The sequence below is a fragment of the Molothrus aeneus genome, chromosome 21 (assembly GCF_037042795.1).
Source record: "Molothrus aeneus isolate 106 chromosome 21, BPBGC_Maene_1.0, whole genome shotgun sequence".
NCBI classification, from domain to species: domain Eukaryota; kingdom Metazoa; phylum Chordata; class Aves; order Passeriformes; family Icteridae; genus Molothrus; species Molothrus aeneus.
The window spans coordinates 1,867,168-1,884,058 of NC_089666.1; the positions used below are offsets into that span (position 1 = coordinate 1,867,168).

The 16,891-nt window shown below is 51.7% G+C and overlaps 1 protein-coding gene across 1 annotated transcript in view; it reads right to left on the bottom strand.

The window, feature by feature from the left end:
• IGSF21 (immunoglobin superfamily member 21) overlaps nucleotides 1-16,891 on the bottom strand; it is a 39,526-nt gene that overhangs the window by 14,283 nt on the left and 8,352 nt on the right. Inside the window, exon 2 of the mRNA XM_066564141.1 lies at nucleotides 4,296-4,408. Within this exon, the coding sequence (XP_066420238.1) occupies nucleotides 4,296-4,408 (113 nt within the window). The remainder of the gene's footprint in view (nucleotides 1-4,295; nucleotides 4,409-16,891) is intronic.

The following is a 16,891-nucleotide window of genomic DNA, read 5'->3' on the forward strand; positions in this document are numbered from 1 at the left end:
AACTGGTTATCCTGGAAAACTCCAGATTTAGGATATTCCTACCCATTCCCTGGAAAATCAACTGGGAAAAATTTGTTATCCTGGAAACCTCCAGATTTAGATTTTTTTCCTGGTCATTCCCTGGAGAATCAACTGGGCAAAATTTGTTATCCTGGAAAATTCCGAATTTTTTTTCCTGTCCATTCCCAGGAGAATCACAACAATGGGAAGAACTCGTTATTCTGGAAAACTCTGGATTTAGGTTTTCCTTCCCATTCCCTAGAGAATCAACCAGGAAAACACTTCATCCTGGAAAACTCCAGATTTAGGATTTTCCTGCCCATTCCCTGGAGAATCAACTGGAAAAAACTCAATATCCGGGAAAATTCCTGGTTTCACTTTTTCCTGCTCATTCCCAGGAGAATCAACCGGGAAAACTCTATCCTGGAAAACTCCAGATTTAGGATTTTCCTGCCCATTCCCAGGAGAAGCAAACAGGAAAAACTTGTTATCCGGGAAAACTCCTGGTTTAGGTTTTTTCCTGCTTCCCTCACCCATTCCCCAGAGAATCACAACCAATGGGAAAAACTCCTGGGATGCTCTGGATTTAGGTTTTTCCCATACTCCAAGGTTACTACCAGCAGCAATGCCAGGGCCCTGCTCCCAGCAATCCCAGCTCCAGTTCGTTCCCTTCCCGCTAATTACCCTGAGCACGAAACTCTAATTAATGGAGGCAGAGCCCTGTGGGCTCCCCTCCATTCCCACCCTTCATTCCTGGACATCCCAGGAATCCCACGCAGCACCAGGGAATGGTGTCCGGCCCTGCTCGGACACCCCAGATCCACCAAACCCCATTTGCAATTCCCAAATTCCCATGCTCTGAGCCCAGCCCAATCCAGCTCCGCTTCCCTTCCTGCTGCACGAGGCTGGATTGGACCCTCCAAGGATTTCCCCTCCCACTCCTGCTTCCCTGTTATTTTTCCTGAGCTCCACTGGGAAAAGAAGGAATTTTCCCAGTTCCCATCCTGGAACCAACCACACAAATCCGGGGCAACCCCGGAGAGGCTGGCAGCGGGACCCAAGGAACAGCTCTGGGTGTTCCCAGCCTCATTCCGAGCGGATTCTGCCACCCCCATCTCCCGCCAAGGCTTTTTCAGGAGCTCTCCAGGTGCAGATCCGTGTTTGCACCTGTTCCCGGGAACATCACACCTTGCGGAGGTGTTGGGATTGTGGGATGTTAATTAACGCCTCCGCCTGAGGGATGTGTTCCTGTTTATTCTGGGAAAAATTCCCTTTGCTCGTCCCAGGAATGCTGAAACCGGCGGCATTCCAGCAGCTGAGGGGTTTCCCAGCGGGAAGAAAGGGTTGTCCCTGTCCGTCCCTCATCCCCGGGGAATCCAGGGGAATTGCTGGAATTGTGGGTGCTGGTTCCAGTGTGGGGTTTCTCCATGGAGTTTCACCCATGGGATGAGGCTCCTCAGCCTTGGAGAGCACAGATCCCAATGGGATCATCCACTCGGGAGTTATGGATCCACCCCAGGGGTTATGGATCCACCCCAGGGGTTATGGATGTACCCCTGTGGGTTATGGGTCTATCCCACAGGTTATGGATCCATCCCAGGGGTTATGGATCCATCCCATGTGTTATGGATCCATCCCAAGGGTTATGGATCCATCCCACAGGTTATGGATCCATCCCAAGGGTTATGGATCCATCCCACAGGTTATGGATCCATCCCAAGGGTTATGGATCCATCCCAAGGGTTATGGATCCATCCCACAGGTTATGGATCCATCCCAAGGGTTATGGATCCATCCCACAGGTTATGGATCCATCCCACAGGTTATGGATCCATCCCAAGGGTTATGGATCCATCCCAAGGGTTACGGATCCATCCCACAGGTTATGGATCCATCCCACAGGTTATGGATCCATCCCAAGGGTTATGGATCCATCCCAGGGGTTATGGATGTACCATGTGGGTTAGGGATCCATCCCAGGGGTTACAGATCCATCCCACAGGTTATGGATCCATCCCAAGGGTTATGGATCTGTCCCATGGATTATGGATCCATCCCAAGGGTTACGGATCCATCCCACGGGATCCATCCTGGGGGTTATTCCCAACTCCAATCCCCACCAAAGCGCTGCCATTGACTTTTCCTCCTCTCTCCCCTTTTCCCTGCCCCTTCCCGCCCCTGGAGCAGCTCAGATCCCTCAGACTCCAGGAGCTCCCTCTGCTCCCTGTCCAATAAATCACGGGAACGAGGAGCCGGGCGTGACCCCAATCCAGCGCTCCGGAGCCACATTCCCGTGATTTACGGGTGGAATAAACGGAACCCACAGCTCCAGAGGCTCCGCCCCGGCTCTCCCAGATCCATCCATCACCTCCAACACCCTGGAGCTGCCACGGGAGCTTTGGGAAGCTGCAAAAGTCCGGGAGTGAGGCAAGACAGGGAGAAAAATGGGAAAAAAACCCTTAAAATCAGGAAGGAATTGGGCAAATCCTGAGCTGCTCCACCAAAAACCCAACTTCCCAAACCTGGGAAAGTTCCTGGGAAAGAAGCAAGAGGGAAGGAGGGGTAAAAACCCCTGGAAGAAAGGGGGGATTTGTGGGGATGAAAATCCAAGCTGGGATATTTCTGCCCTTCCCTTTGCCTCCGAGGTTTCTCGGAGCGTCGTTTGCTCCGGAGCAGCAGCGGCTCCCACATCCCTGCTCGCAGGGGGGATTATGCAAATCCAGCTCCCGGGAAAGTGGGTTAATCCAATATTACCCAGTGGAAAAGGGAAGGAAAAACCTGGTGGAGATGGCGGAGCCAGAAGAAAAAAAAAAAAAAATCCTCCCTAAAAAAAGGAGGGAGGTGAAACCAATTCCAAGCTGGGATTTTGGATTCGGGGCAGGTTTGGGGTTCTGTTCCCTGCCTGTCCAACATTTAGGGGTCCAGCCATAAATAATTATAGGAAAATCCATCTCAGATTCCATGGAGATGTTCCTGTGCACACACCACATTCCAACAGATGGATTTGCACCGATCCTTTCCCTGCTCATAAACCTGGAAATGGAGGAGAGCATTAGGGAAGGGCAGCTCCTTGGGCAGGGAGCAGGAACAGGATGGGAAATCCAAGGAAAAATATTCCCAGCTGCTCCATCTGATGCCACTGGCAGCACTCGCCCTCTCTTTGCCTCCTCCAGGAGTTTTCCCTGGAAAACCTCAGGTTTTCTTGGATAAAACCATTTGTGCTTGGCAGCTTATCCCAAATTTCCCTGGAGAAAGCTCAGGATTGGTGAACCTGAGGCTGGATCAAGGCTCAGGAATGATGATCCAGGAGCAGCTCCAGCCTCCAAATCCTTCCTTTCCCGAATAAAATTGGTCTCAAAATTTGCCTTTCCCAAAGAAAATCAACATTCAAATGCCCCTTTCCTAAATAAAACTGGCCCCCAAATTTACTTCTCCCAAATAAAACCAACCTCCAAATCCTCCCTTTCCCAAATTAATACAACATCCAAATCCTTCCTTTCCCAAATAAAACTGGCCTCCAAATTCCTCCCTTTCCCAAATAAAACCAGACTCCAAATTCCCCCCTTTCACAAATACAGCCAGGTTCCTAATTCCTCCCTTTCCCAAATAAAACCAGGCTCCAAATCCTTCCTTTCCCAAATAAAACTGGCCCTCAAAATCCCCATTCCCAAATAAAATCAGACTCCAAATTCCCCATTCCCAAATAAAGCCAGGCTCCAAATTCCCCTTTCCCAAATAAAACCAGGAGCTTCCCTCCCATTCAACATCCCAAATTCCCAAATAATTTGGGAACAGGGAAATTTGGGGCTTTTTTAAAAGCTCTACATGAAGAACCCCAAACTTCCCCCCAAACCCCGGATATCCCAGATTTTCCGCATTCCTGCCTTTTCCCCATCATTTTCCACCCTCCAAGCTCTTGGCAGAGCGGTGCCAACCCCAGCTCCAGTTCCAAATCCCAACCCAATCCCGAGCCATCCCTAAACCCACCTGGCAGCCAATCCAAAAAAAAAAAAAAAAAGGATGGGGACTCCACGTGAAGCCCAAATCCAACGATGATCCCAAATCCCAATGATCCCAAATCCCAATGATCCCAAGTCCTGATGATCCCAAATCCATCCTGCATCCCTCCCAGCCTCATTTCCCGAGTCCAGCCCAGCTGCCTCCCTCCTCCTCCTCCTCCCAGGAATTGATATTCCCATCAGCCCAAGCTCCGTCTGCTTTTCCTGCCTCATCCAGCCCTGACCTTCTGTTCCCGGCCGGCTCCGCATTCCCATTCCCGAGGCGTCGGAGCTCACCCGGTACCAGACGATCTCCCGCATTTTCCCGTCGGTTTTGAAGTTGCATTTCAGGGTCACGGCGTCTCCCACCACCACCGGGGGCAAGGGCTCGATGCTGACGGTCAGATATCCTGGAAAAGTGGGGGGAAAAAAGGCAGGGAAAGAGAGCTGAGCCCCAGGGAAGTTTGGAATTGGTGGTGACCAGGAATTTTATGGGTTAATGGCACTGTTGGATGCCAGGGAAAGCCCTGACCCCTCACAGGGCCGTCCCCAATGATCCCAAAAAAGCCAAAGTTGAAGGAAATCCTTCCTGAATTTGGGAAAATCCCAGCGGCCACCATTCCCACTGCAAATTCCCGTCCTTCCTACGGGTTTGCTTTGGGCTCCATTGTCTCTCCCCATTCCCTGCCCTGTGCTTGCACAAAACTTCCCAAATTCATCATTCCCGGTGGGAATTCCCCAACAGCTTCCCCCGAGGATGCACAACCCTCATCCAGCTCCTTTTTCAGCTCCTTCCCCATCTCCCCATGGCCGGATTCTGAATCCGTCTTCGATCCAGAGGGAAAATCAAAGCCCGGGCAGCTCCATCCGTTCCTTTTCTCCCTCTTTCCCCTTGATTTGTTGGGAAATTGGGAGCAGGGAGCAGCCGGGGGGGGCAGCAAGGACAGGAATTGCATTCCTGGTTTGTTTTCCTGCCTTTCCTGCAGCTGTTGGGAACTGATGGATTGACAGCCTGGCAAATCCCAGGCATCCTTCCCTGTTTGACACCGGGACACCCCAAAAAAAACAAAATAAAAACCCTCACCCAATCCAAATTCCTTTTTTTTTAATCTCTCCTCGCACCAGGTGGGAAAAGAGCCGAGAAAAAGTCAGGGAAACAGGAGCCGGTTTGGAAACGGGGCTGGAAATCAGAGATTCCTTTGAGGAAGATGCCCTGGGAGGGCAGAAGGTGAATTCCCAGGATTTTTTGTGCCTCCCAGGCGGTGATCCTGAGGCTCAGCATTCCTTGTAAAACAACTTGGAGGTGTTTGTGCCATAAATCCCAGGCACGACCTGCGGGAGAACACGCTCCGGGAACACGTGCAGGCTGCGGCAGCCGGGCAGCGTGGCCTGGAATATTGAACACCGGGAAAAAGCCGGAAAATCCCGTTTTGTGCTGCTTTTGGGGGCTGCGGGAACAGCTCTGCACAAGGAAACACAGGGGGAAAAGTGGATTTTTTGGGACTGTTTGGGGGTAGGGCTGAGGGTTAAATCTCTTTTCAGCTCCAAATGATGCTTGGAACGAGGGAATTTTGCTGTTGCATCCCAGAATCCTGGTTTTCCTAGCTGGGAGCGACCCAAATCCTGGTCAACATTCCCAGCCTGCCTGGGGCCGGCTCCTTTCCAGCCTCTCCCTGCCTGTCCAGGGTTTATTTTTGTTCCTAAAGCGGGGATTAAATCCCTGCGATTGCCAAGGCTGCACGAGGGCCCCTTGGATTCGGGACCGTGCGGATGGAAAAGGCAGGAACGGGAGGAGGAGGAGGAGGAGGAGGAGGGAGGGAGGAAGGGCTGCCCCGATTCCCCTCGCTCGGCTCCTGACATTTCCGAACGCCGGGATGAGCAACAGGCACGGGAAAGCGGCGGGGAAGGAGGGGGATGAGCAAATCCTTGGCAGCGCGGCAGGATCCGCCCCGAGGAATTCGGGATGGAGCCTCCGTGCGTGCGGAAGAGCTCCCGCCTTTCCATGGAGCCCCCGGCTGGGATCGCAGCTCCCGCCTTCCCCCGGATCAGCCGGAGATTAAAGGGAGCCGGAGAGGAACTGGCAAAGCTGGAGCAAAGATTGGATTTTCACTCCTGTCCGTGGCATGTGGAGATCCAGGAGTTCCCACCTCAGCATTTCTGGGTGGTTTCCATCCCTTTTCCCACCTTATTCCCTTCCAGACCCGTGCACTTCCATGCAAAACCATCCCCATCGCAGTCCAGAGCAGAGACTGGATTTTCTTCCTGTCCGTGGGATCCAGGAGTTCCCAGCTCAGCATTTCCACATGTTTCCCATTCCTCTTCCTACATTATTCCTTTCCAGACCCCTGCACTTCCATGGGGAAGGGATCCATCCCCATCCCAGTCCATCCAAGGCTTTTGGTGCTGTTTGGACCTTTCCCTGATTTTTGGTGGATTTTTAAAGTGAAAAAGAACCAAGTTTGGGGTGGCCCCAGCCACTCCCATGCAGCAAATCCACCCATCCAAGCATTATTTCCAAGGAAATCCGCCTCCAAACCCATCCCTGACCTGCATCTTCTGGGTGGCCAAAAAAATCCCACAAAATTGGAATTTTTCCTCTCTCTGCTTCCTCCATGTGCTGGAAAACCACTCAGAGCTGGCATTGGGAGCAGCTTCCACTCATATTCCTGGGAATTGTGGCTTGGCTGGGCCTTAAATCCAGACATTTGATCCCTAAAAACACCAGTGTGGAAACAGAGGATGCTCCCGAGCTTCTCCTGTGTGGAAGCTCTGGAGTTCCAGGATTTATTGCTGTGGTGCTGTGGGATCAGGATCCCACGGACAGTGATCCAGAGCCCTGACTGGGCCTGGAAAAGGCAGGAAGGGGAAAACTCAAACGCTCCAAGAGCACCCCTGCCCAAATCCAGTGCAAAACCAGCCCGGAAGTTGTGGAAAAGAAGGAGAGAAGGGGGAGAGGGAAACAGATGCCGAGTGCCCACAGGAGCCGGCCAAGGATGCGTGGAGGGGAGGGGGAAAAGCAGGAAAACAAAGGAAAATAAAGCAGGAATCCAGATGGAGCCGTCCAGACCCCGCTGCTTGGCTGCGCCTGACGTGCGAATCCCATCCCTCATCCTCCGCTTCCCTTCGCCTCCCGACAGGGAACAACTGCCAGGTGCCAGCGCTGCTCCAGAGCCTCCCTCGGCTCCCTTTTTTTTGGGATTTACTGAGGAGAACAAAGCTGCCGTGACGGGAATGGCTGGGTGGGAAGAACTCTTCCAAAAGGAAGAGCCCATCCCGAATTTCTGTCATCCCTCGCGTTATCAGCGTCCCTTTATCAGCGTCCCTTTATCAGCGTCCCCTTCTCAGCCTCGCTCCGCTTCCCTTTTGCTCTTTTCAATCCGAGATTTTCCAGAGAATGCCGGGCCCGGCCTCCCCCGGATCGGCTTCGGCCCTCTGGAAATTCATCCCTCTGATTAGATGGCAGCCCTGGGGAGGAGAGGATATTTTTGCTGGCAATCGCTGGGAATTCTGGCACCATCCAGTTTAAGGGGGATTTAAAAAAAAAGGGAAAAGGGAAGGAGGGGGAGGAGAGGGGGAAGGGAGGGATAAAGGAAATGTCCTTTGAAATTGGGAGTGACGCGTTCATAAAGGAGAGCATCGGAACAAGCTCGGTGCTTCCAATTACAGAAGAGCTCCCAGGGATAAGGCAGGAATTGCTCCAGCCCTGGAAGTGTGAGATGCTGGATGAAAACCCCGTTTCCAGCCCTTTCCAGCATTCTGTGGGGATTTCTGCCCACAAATGCAGCTGGACACTCCATGGGAATGGCCAGGGTGGCTGGAATCGCTCAGAGGCTCCTGGGGAGGATGGGATGGGACGGAATGGGATGGGAATGTCCTAAGGAGAGGCCTTGGAGTAATGGAGCCTTCCAAGGAATCCCAGCACCACATGGAGCCCCTTCCACATCTCCCCCGGGCGCCTGATTCCTTCCATCCCACATGGAAATCCAAGATTTATTTATGGAGATCACCCAGTGCTCCCATTCCCAGATTTCTCATCTCCCAGTGCTTCCCAAAAATCTCCAACCAATGGAATTCTGGAACTGGATTGGAAGGGACCTGAGCAGGGACTCTTCCCACTATCCCAGGTTGCTCCAAGCCCCCTCCAAGACTGGACAAATCCTGGGATGGGGCAGCTCCAGCTGAGGATGGATTTTCCCCCTTTCCGTGTCCCCAGAGTCCAACCTGTCCCCATCCTTTTAGGAATGGTCCTTGGAAGCAGCAGCGGATCTGAGCAGACTGGGAGCTCGGGATGGAGCCAGAGGAGGGGATTCTTGGGATCCAGTGGCTCCATCCCCCTCTGGAACGTCCCCAGCCTCCTCGAGGAGCTGCTGACAACACAAACACTTCATCATTTTAATTAGCCATCGATTAACGGGGCTTATCCATAATTCCCTCCTATTCCTCCACCTCCCTTTTCCAAGGGCTGGGATGGGATGGGAAAACCAGGAGGGAACAGGAAAACAGACACCAGCACTCCCTTAACCGGTCAATATCCCAAAATTCCCAGGATTTAAGGAGAGCAGGAGACATTTCACTCCTTTCAGTGGGATCCAAAGGGATGCAAACCCCCCTGGAAAAATCTGGGAGTACTCCTGCAAATTCCCAACCATGGAACGTCCACGGCCGTGGCAGATCCAGGGATGGAAGCCCCGGATCCTCAAGAACCAAACGTGCTCTGACTGGCGGCGCTTTGCAACATCTTGTCCATGAAAAATTCAGCAGCTCCAGTTGTTCCTGGGAACGCAGCAAATTCCTTCCCGCTCCCTTCCCGGCTCCGGCCATGCTTTATTTATGACATTCCAGGACAATTTACAGTCGGAATATGATGCTGCCTCTCGTTGTTAACCCGGGAGGGCTCCAAGGGCAAAGAATTCCCAGCTGGCCCCATCCAGGGAGGTGGAATTTTGCTGAATCCGGAGCTTTTCCTCCTGGAAAGCTGCGGCAGGATTTTATTTCTTGTTTAAACAGGAATAAGCGTCTGGCATGGGTTTAACACCAGCCAGGGAATGGGACATGACAGCCAGAGTCGGCGCCACGCTTCCAAGGAAAATGGGCCTTTGGGAAGTGGCGGAAATGGATTGCGGGAGCCTTGTGCTGAGTTTTCCTTGGATATTCAGCTTTGCTTCCCAAAAATCCACCAGCTCAGTTAACGGGGTTAAACATCCCCAACCCTTCCACCACCCTCCCAAAAGTCATCCTGGCTTTTGGAAAACGGGCTCATTCCCTAAAATAAACCCGGGAAAGTTGGCGTCACCCCCAGGAGAGGAGGAGCCCGGCTGGCAGGGAGCGAATGGCATTAATCCCGGGAAAATGGGATATTAATGGGCCGAGCAGACAATTAAGAGCCAGTAATTAAAATTCCTCTTCCCTCACAAACATCTCATTAGGCGCCGCTTCCCTCTCTCATTTCCATAAGTGGGAGGGAACGATTCCGCAGCTGGATCTGGAATTATTCCTTAGGCGGGGCTGCTGGACCAAACCAGCTCCTAAATTTTTAGGGATCAGGAGAAAATGTATGGAATGAGCAGGGGGACGTCCAGCCCATGCTTTGGGTCCATTTTTCTCCAATTAGCGGGATGCAGAACCTGCCGGATCCTATGGATGTGTCCCGAGGCTCTTTGTGATGGGAATCAATGGTTTGGATCAATCCTTTGGATCAATCCATGGATTGAGCGCGGCCCCTTCGGCCTCCCAGCCCCTTTCAAATGAAGATGAAGTGAGGGAACCCCTTCAAGCCGGGCTCCGGGGGCTGTTTCCTGTCCATTCCATGAGCAAACCTTGTGGGAATTATGGAATGATGGAATTTTATGGATCAATTCAGCCTGGAGAAGCCAAGGCTGCTCCATCCCTTGAAGTGTCCAAGGCCTGGTTGGACTTGGAACAGCCTGGGATAGGGGAAGGTGTCCCTGTCCATGGCAGGGACTGGGATGGGATTTAAGGTCCCTCCAATCCAACCCATTCCATGATTCCCCATTTTTATAAAATACGGATAAAACAAACTCACAAATCCCAGCTCCCAAGGATTTCAACACCTAAATCCCATCAAGATGGAATTTTTAACCACTGTCCAGCTTCCCTTTTTTCCTTAAATCCCAGATTCCTCCTAAGCAAAATATCCTGAAGAAAAGATATCCCAAAATATCCCAGTCCAAAGAAAAAGGATGAATTCCCGATTTGCTCCGTGCCCATGATTCCCAATGTCCTTGTGTCCATGGGGAGCATCTCCAACACCACCTGAGGGCTTCCCAAGGATTGATGCTGATGGATCTTCAGGAAAAATCCATTTTGGGGCTGGTTTTCTCCTCATGATGAGCTCCAGAGTCACTTTTATGTTCTGGAGGGGTGGGATTGGCTCTCATCAGCTCCGAGACTCCAGCGGCTCCAGAGGCAGCAGAAAAAAGAGGAATGAGATCCAAATGGATCCTGCTGGGCTAAAAACATTCCAAACATTCCAGCTCTGTGGGACTTTCATCCCCATCAGCACAACCTCAGCACAGCAAAGGATTTCAGATGGAAGGGGAGAGTTTGGGCACTTTGGGAGCAGAAAGGCCACAGGAAATTTGGGATTTGGGAGCCTCCCGGTGGTGCTGTGTCCCATCTCTCCAATTCCAATCTCCTTTCCATCTCCTCCTTCCCACATTTCCACTTTTCCCCGTCCAGCTTCCTTCCCACAACGACTCAAGTCCAGCTCTCTCCCTGCCGAGTAAATCCTAAGAAAACTCCAGCGTTTTCCACCTTTGCGCCTCCCGACAGACAAATCCGGGTGGGATTGAGCCGTCGGAATCAGCCCCGTGGCCTGGGCACGGGCTGGAATAAATCCTCGAACGTCTTCATCCGGCTTTTCCCAAGCTCCTCGGAGCTGTTCCGGCTCATTGGAGCACGGGATGAGGGAGCCCGTTCCCGGCTTGGCTTCAGCTCACGGCGTCGATTCCGTGCTTGTTCGACATCTCCGGCACAAATCCACAGGGAATGCGGCGTTCCAGGAAAAAGATGGATGTTTGGAGGGAAAACCGTGACGGCTTTGGCTGGAGGGAGACCAGGCCCTGCTACAAACCCATGGAATGGCTTTGGAATTTTTGGATGTTAAGGGGGTCTCTCATCCCAAAAGTCCAGGGATTTCCTGGATGCTCAGAGATGAAATTCCATGGTGGATCTAAGGGCTGCATCCCTCCCACCCCGGGAGATAAATCCAGTGGCTACAAAAGCAGGGATGCTGGAAAAGTGAGGATTTGGGGGTGAACACAAGAAAAACAGGACCGGAGGGAAGCAACATCCATCGGAAAGCCAGGATCTCTCAGATTTGGGAAGTATTTCCCTGGGATGGATGGGAATTATCTTGTTTGGAACAAAATCCCAACACCCCCAAAACTGAACCCCCCTGGAAGAGAATTCCTTTCCACGAAAACACACAAAGAAGGATCCAAGACCCTCCCAAGGCTTGGGAAACCCCTCCCAATCCCAAAACTCCTTAAATCAACTCCGTCAAGGCGCAGCTGGCGCAGAAAAGATGGATTTTCCTGGCCCATGCCGCTTATCAGCGAGAATGTGGTGGCTGCATTGATATTCCCAGTGATTTATGGGATTTTATCCCGCTGCCCGCACAGCCTGGGAATGCAGGGCCGTAAATCACACATGGAATATTTATCTCCGCATGGGAAGGATGTTTAGGAGCATTTACTGAAACGCTGGGAAGTTTTATTTATAACTTTCCCCCCCCCCCCCTTTTCCACTTCCAATGTTTCCATAAAATCCCTTGGCCTCCCAGCGGTGCTGGAGGGGGGAATATTTTATCTCCACATCTTCATCCCACTGATATTCCCATAACATAAAACGCTGGACATCCCACTGGAGCTCCCACAGCTGCTCAAAGTGGTGGCTTGGGATGGGTCACTGGGATTTTGGGAAGAGCACAAGATGAGTGATTGACTTTGGATTTCGGGAAGAGCTTGGAATTTCAGGAAGAGCTCGGGATGGGTTGTTGGGCTGGGATCATGGAAAGAGGAAAGAGCTCCTGGTGGATCTTTGGGTTGGGGTTTTTGGAAGAGCCTGTGATGGGTCAGTGGGTTTGGATTTTGGGAAGAGCTCCTGGGTTGGTGGATCAGGATTTTGGGAAGAGCCGGATGTTTGTCATCATTCCGCTGTTGTTTCTCCTGTTCCATTAACCCCTTTTCCTCATTATCCAAGGATTTTTCCAGATTATTCGTTTTGTTTGGATCATTTTGGGTGCTTTCAGAATCCAAAATGATGCCTCATCCTGGGAAAGGTGGGAAGGTGAATCCAGCAGAGCCAAATTCCCTCAAAAACCTGGCACCATCCCTAATTTGGACCGATGGCTCCACCAGCACCTTGTGGCCTCTTCCCAGATGTTGGAACAGCTGCCGGAGCCAAAACGGAGCCAAAAATTCCGCAGGGCCAGGCTGGGTCTGAGACGCCTCGTTTGATAAATGGAGATCATGGCCCTCATTTGCATCTATGCAAATATGCAAATCAGGGCTGATTCCCAGCTGCCAAACGACTCCCCCCAAGTTAATTAAGGCACAATTCCCCAGATCGGTCACTCCCCAATTTTATTGCCATTCCATGGGGTGAAGCCAATGGATTTTGGGCACACAAGGCCCAGCAGGTGGGAGGTGCCACCTCTCATCCCAAATTTTCCCTTTTCCCTATAAATGAACCCCGTTCCTGCAGGATTTCCTCCACATCAGCTGGATTTTCCTGTTTTCCCCCTGGAAGTCCTTCCACCCCCAGTCTGGGCTGCAGGGCAGGAATTCCCTCCTGCTGATAAATCCCAGGAGGGAGTTCCTTCCTCCTTTTTTCCAGCAGATCCCAATGACACTCGGGAATAGTTAAAAAAATCCCAATTTTTCCTTCTTTTCCCCCATTTTTTCCATCTGCCCCCAGCTGCCCCATGGATCACTCTCCAATCCATATCCATGGAATTTTTGTCTATTTCCAGCAAATCCCAAGCTCACCAGACGGGCATTTTTCCTACAATCCCAATTTTGCCGAGCGGGAGTGATCACTGACCACCAAATCCAATGGAATGCCTCCAGAATGGCTCAACATTCCCTAAAACCCTTCCATCAGAGCATGGTGCCTCCTCAACACCTGGATTAACCAGGATTAATGCTCCAAACCGGAATGTCCAGGTGTCCCAGGGCTAAAAATTCCCCCTGTTCTGCTTTTCCCTGGTTTTTAATCAAGCAGCTCCACGGAAAACACAGCAGGATCTGATCTCCATGTGCAGATGTGGAATTAATCCTGAATTAAGTGTGGCAGGAGAAGGAGAGGCTGTATCCTAATCCCACACTGAAAAAGATTGGAAATGGGATTTTTTCCTCACATCAGCAAATTCCCAGCCCTCCTCTTCCAGCGGATCAGCTCTGCATCCTGACAAGGGAGAGATTCCCGCCAGCTGGATGCTCCTGGAGCTCCCTGGGAAGCTGCACCCTCTGAATGCCACCCCTGGGCACTGGGATTATGGAGAACCTCACCTGGGATAAAGGATTTTATCCCCAGATGGTGTTGCCGTACAAAATCCAACCCAGGAATGCAATTCCAGAGTGAAAAAAAGGAGAATTACTGCACCCAGTGCTCCTTTTTAGAGTCCCAAACCAGAGCTGAGGGATTGGAAAACTGGGGAAAAAATCCCAAACCCCTGGCAGAGCTCAATCAGTGGCTTGGGAGGGATTTGCTGACAGCAGCTGAGGATTTTCCTGCTGTTCCAGCTCCGTTGGGATGGGGATTATGGCACCAGCAGCCAATTCTGGGAAGCTATTCTGGCTCGGGGTGTTAATCCCTGCTGGAGTTAATCCCAGCAGGAATAATTAACAGAGCAGGAAGGAGCTGGGAGCTGCTCCCTGTTCCTGGAAGTGCTCAAATCCACGTTGGAACAACAGCCTATGGGAAATGTCCCTGTCCATCCCAACCCAAAGCATTCCAGGGTTCCAGGTCTTTCCATGCCTCAGTTTCCCCACTTGGGAAGGGGAAAGCAAGGTCCTTTCCAGCTCATCTGAGATCCAGGAAAATCCCATCCCAAAGTAACAGCAAGGGGTTATTAGAGATCCCAATAAATCCTGGAGTAACAACAAGGGGTTTTTGGAGATCCTCCCCCAAAAATACCGGAATAACAGCAAGGGGTTTTTAGAGATCCTAGAAAATCCCATCCCAAAGTAACAGCAAGGGGATAATTTGAGATCCCAAAAAATCCTGGAATTACAGCAAGGGGATAATTTGAGATCTCAGAAAGTCCTGGAATAACAGCAAGGGGATAATTTGAGATCCCAAAAAATCCAATCCTGGGAGAACAGGAGGGGGGTTATCAGAGGTGCTCTTGCTCCCAAAAATAACACCAGGAAAGAATTTTCCCACCCAAAACTCCTCAGTCCTCCCTAAAACTCCTCTTTTTCCAGCTTTACTGGGAGACCCACAGGCTTGGGAGGGGGAAAAGAGGGAAAACCATTAATTCCATTCAGGAAAGTCAGCAGGTTTCGGTTTGGGAGACCCCGCCGGGTTTCCCACCAGTTCCAAGCAGGTTTTCCCAAGCCCCGGTGGCCCTGGAGCAGGGGTGACCCTGACCCGGATAATGAATTCCCTGATTTATTTCTCCACTTGCGGGAAATCCAATTATCCCAGATTTTTGATTGGTGACAAACGAGGAGCCATCGATCCCCCCTCCCTCCCAGCTGTTGGCTCCGGGCAATCTCCACTCCTTCCATCGATTCCTGCATGGAGGAGCTGGGAAGGGATCATTGTTACTGATATTTTGGGATTTTTCCTTCTGAACTCTTTCTCCGGAGGCACAACCTCAGGCAGAGGAAGCACAAAAATAAACCCAGTCCCTGCAGGAATCCCAGGAGCTCCAAAATCCACTTTGTTTTTGGAATTCGGGGTGCGATGTGCAGCTTTTTCCCAAAAAAATGACCTGGAGGGTGCCTGGGGCACCTGGATCAGCCCCAAATGGTCCCGGCTAAGTTGGAAAACCCTTGGTATTCCTGGAGGAATGTTCTGGAGGGGGAAGGTTTGGGAAGGTTTGGGAAGGGAAGGTTTGGGAAGGGAAGGGAAGGGAAGGGAAGGGAAGGGAAGGGAAGGGAAGGGAAGGGAAGGGAAGGGAAGGGAAGGGAAGGGAAGGGAAGGGAAGGGAAGGGAAGGGAAGGGAAGGATTTTTGGGACAGACTCCTCCAGACCTTCCATGGAAACAGCCAAAATTCCCACCAGGATTTCCAGCTCCAAAATTTGACCGTGGCCTGGAGATGCTTTTCCCAGGCACAGGGATGCAGCTGCATCCCAAACTCTCCCTCATCCCTTGGGAACACCGTGATCCCATCCCCCAGGGATCTCCCCGGCCCAACCTCATCCAGCCCCATCTTTCCCGTCCTCTCCAGCCCCATTCCCTGGACAAAGCACGATTGTGATCGCTGCTCTCTCTCCTCCAGATTCACACTCCACGGTTGATGACCCCTCTGCTCTCCCGGTAATTCCGCATCCCTAATGGGATTAATGGATATCTCCCTCTTCCAGCCTTGATTCCAGGCACTGATTCCCGACACTTCCCTCTCCCACAGAGAGGATGTGCGGGGCTCTTCCCTTAATCCCGATCCATCTCCATGGGGCAGTTTCCTTCATCCCGATCCATCCCCCCTCCACTAGGAAACCACTGCTAATTAACACCTTTCCCTCTCCCATCACTTCCAGAGCTGTCCCATTATCCATGTTTGGCTTTTCCCGCTGATCCCAAAGGCTGATGGAGCAAAATCCCAGCCCCAATCCCTCCTTTAGCTCTGCTTGTGGAATGCTGGCGTTTTTTGGGATCTTTTCCCTCAAATGCAACATTCTGGGGGTTCTCCCACCCCTGAGATGGAGCAAAGCTGGAAAATCAGGGAGGAGATTTTTCCACGGCTCCACGTCGTGTCCATGACTCTGCTTTCCCAAATCCATCACTATTCCCGCATCCATCCCTATTCCCGCTGCGAAACTCCCATCCCAAAGCCTGCCAGGACACAGAGAATCCTCAGACAAACCACACATTCCCATTTTTCATCCCAAATTTCCCTCCTTTTCCTGAATACCCCAGCCCGACCCCCCAGCCAAGCCAAGGACTGGAATTGGGAATATCAGCAGCAGCCAGACCTTGGAAAAGAGGGACAAACGCCCGGCAGAGCCTCGGATCCTCTGGATGTGCCGGGGGGCCGAGGCTCCGCGTTAATAAAACATAACCAAGCGTGGGATCATCCAATATTCCTTTAATTCAGTGCTCCCGGGAGGGCGGGAAGAGAGGCCGGGAATGTGGGAGGTTTTCCTGCTCAGCGGGGCGGAGAGGAGTGCCCGGGATGTTAAACAGCTGGAAAAGCCCCCCATTCCCATTCCCATTCCCATTCCCATTCCCAATCCCATTTTCCAGGCTGGAAGTGCCCTCCATTCCCTTTCTCCAGGCAGGAAGTGCTCTCTGTTCCCAATCCCATTCCCATTCCCATTCTCCAGGCTGGAAGTTCTTTCCCTTCTCATTCCCATTCCCATTTTCCAAGCTGAAAGTGCTCTCCATTCCCATTCCCATTCCCATTCCCATTTCCATTCTCCAGGCTGGAAGTGCTCTCCTTTCCCATTCCCACTCCCATTCCCATTCCCTCCCTCCCCCTGAGATAAAATCATTCCAATCAAATCCTTTCTGCCCAAAAACTCTGGGATTTTTTTCACCCATTTTTTTGGGAATCATGGAGCAGGTCTGGAGCGTGATCCACGCAAACCAAGAACGGCAGGAGCATCCTGACCATCCCATTGCCCAAACCCTCTCTCTCCCACCATGGAATCTCACAGATTTTCCTGCCCTAAATAAAAACAACCCCACAAATTCCAAG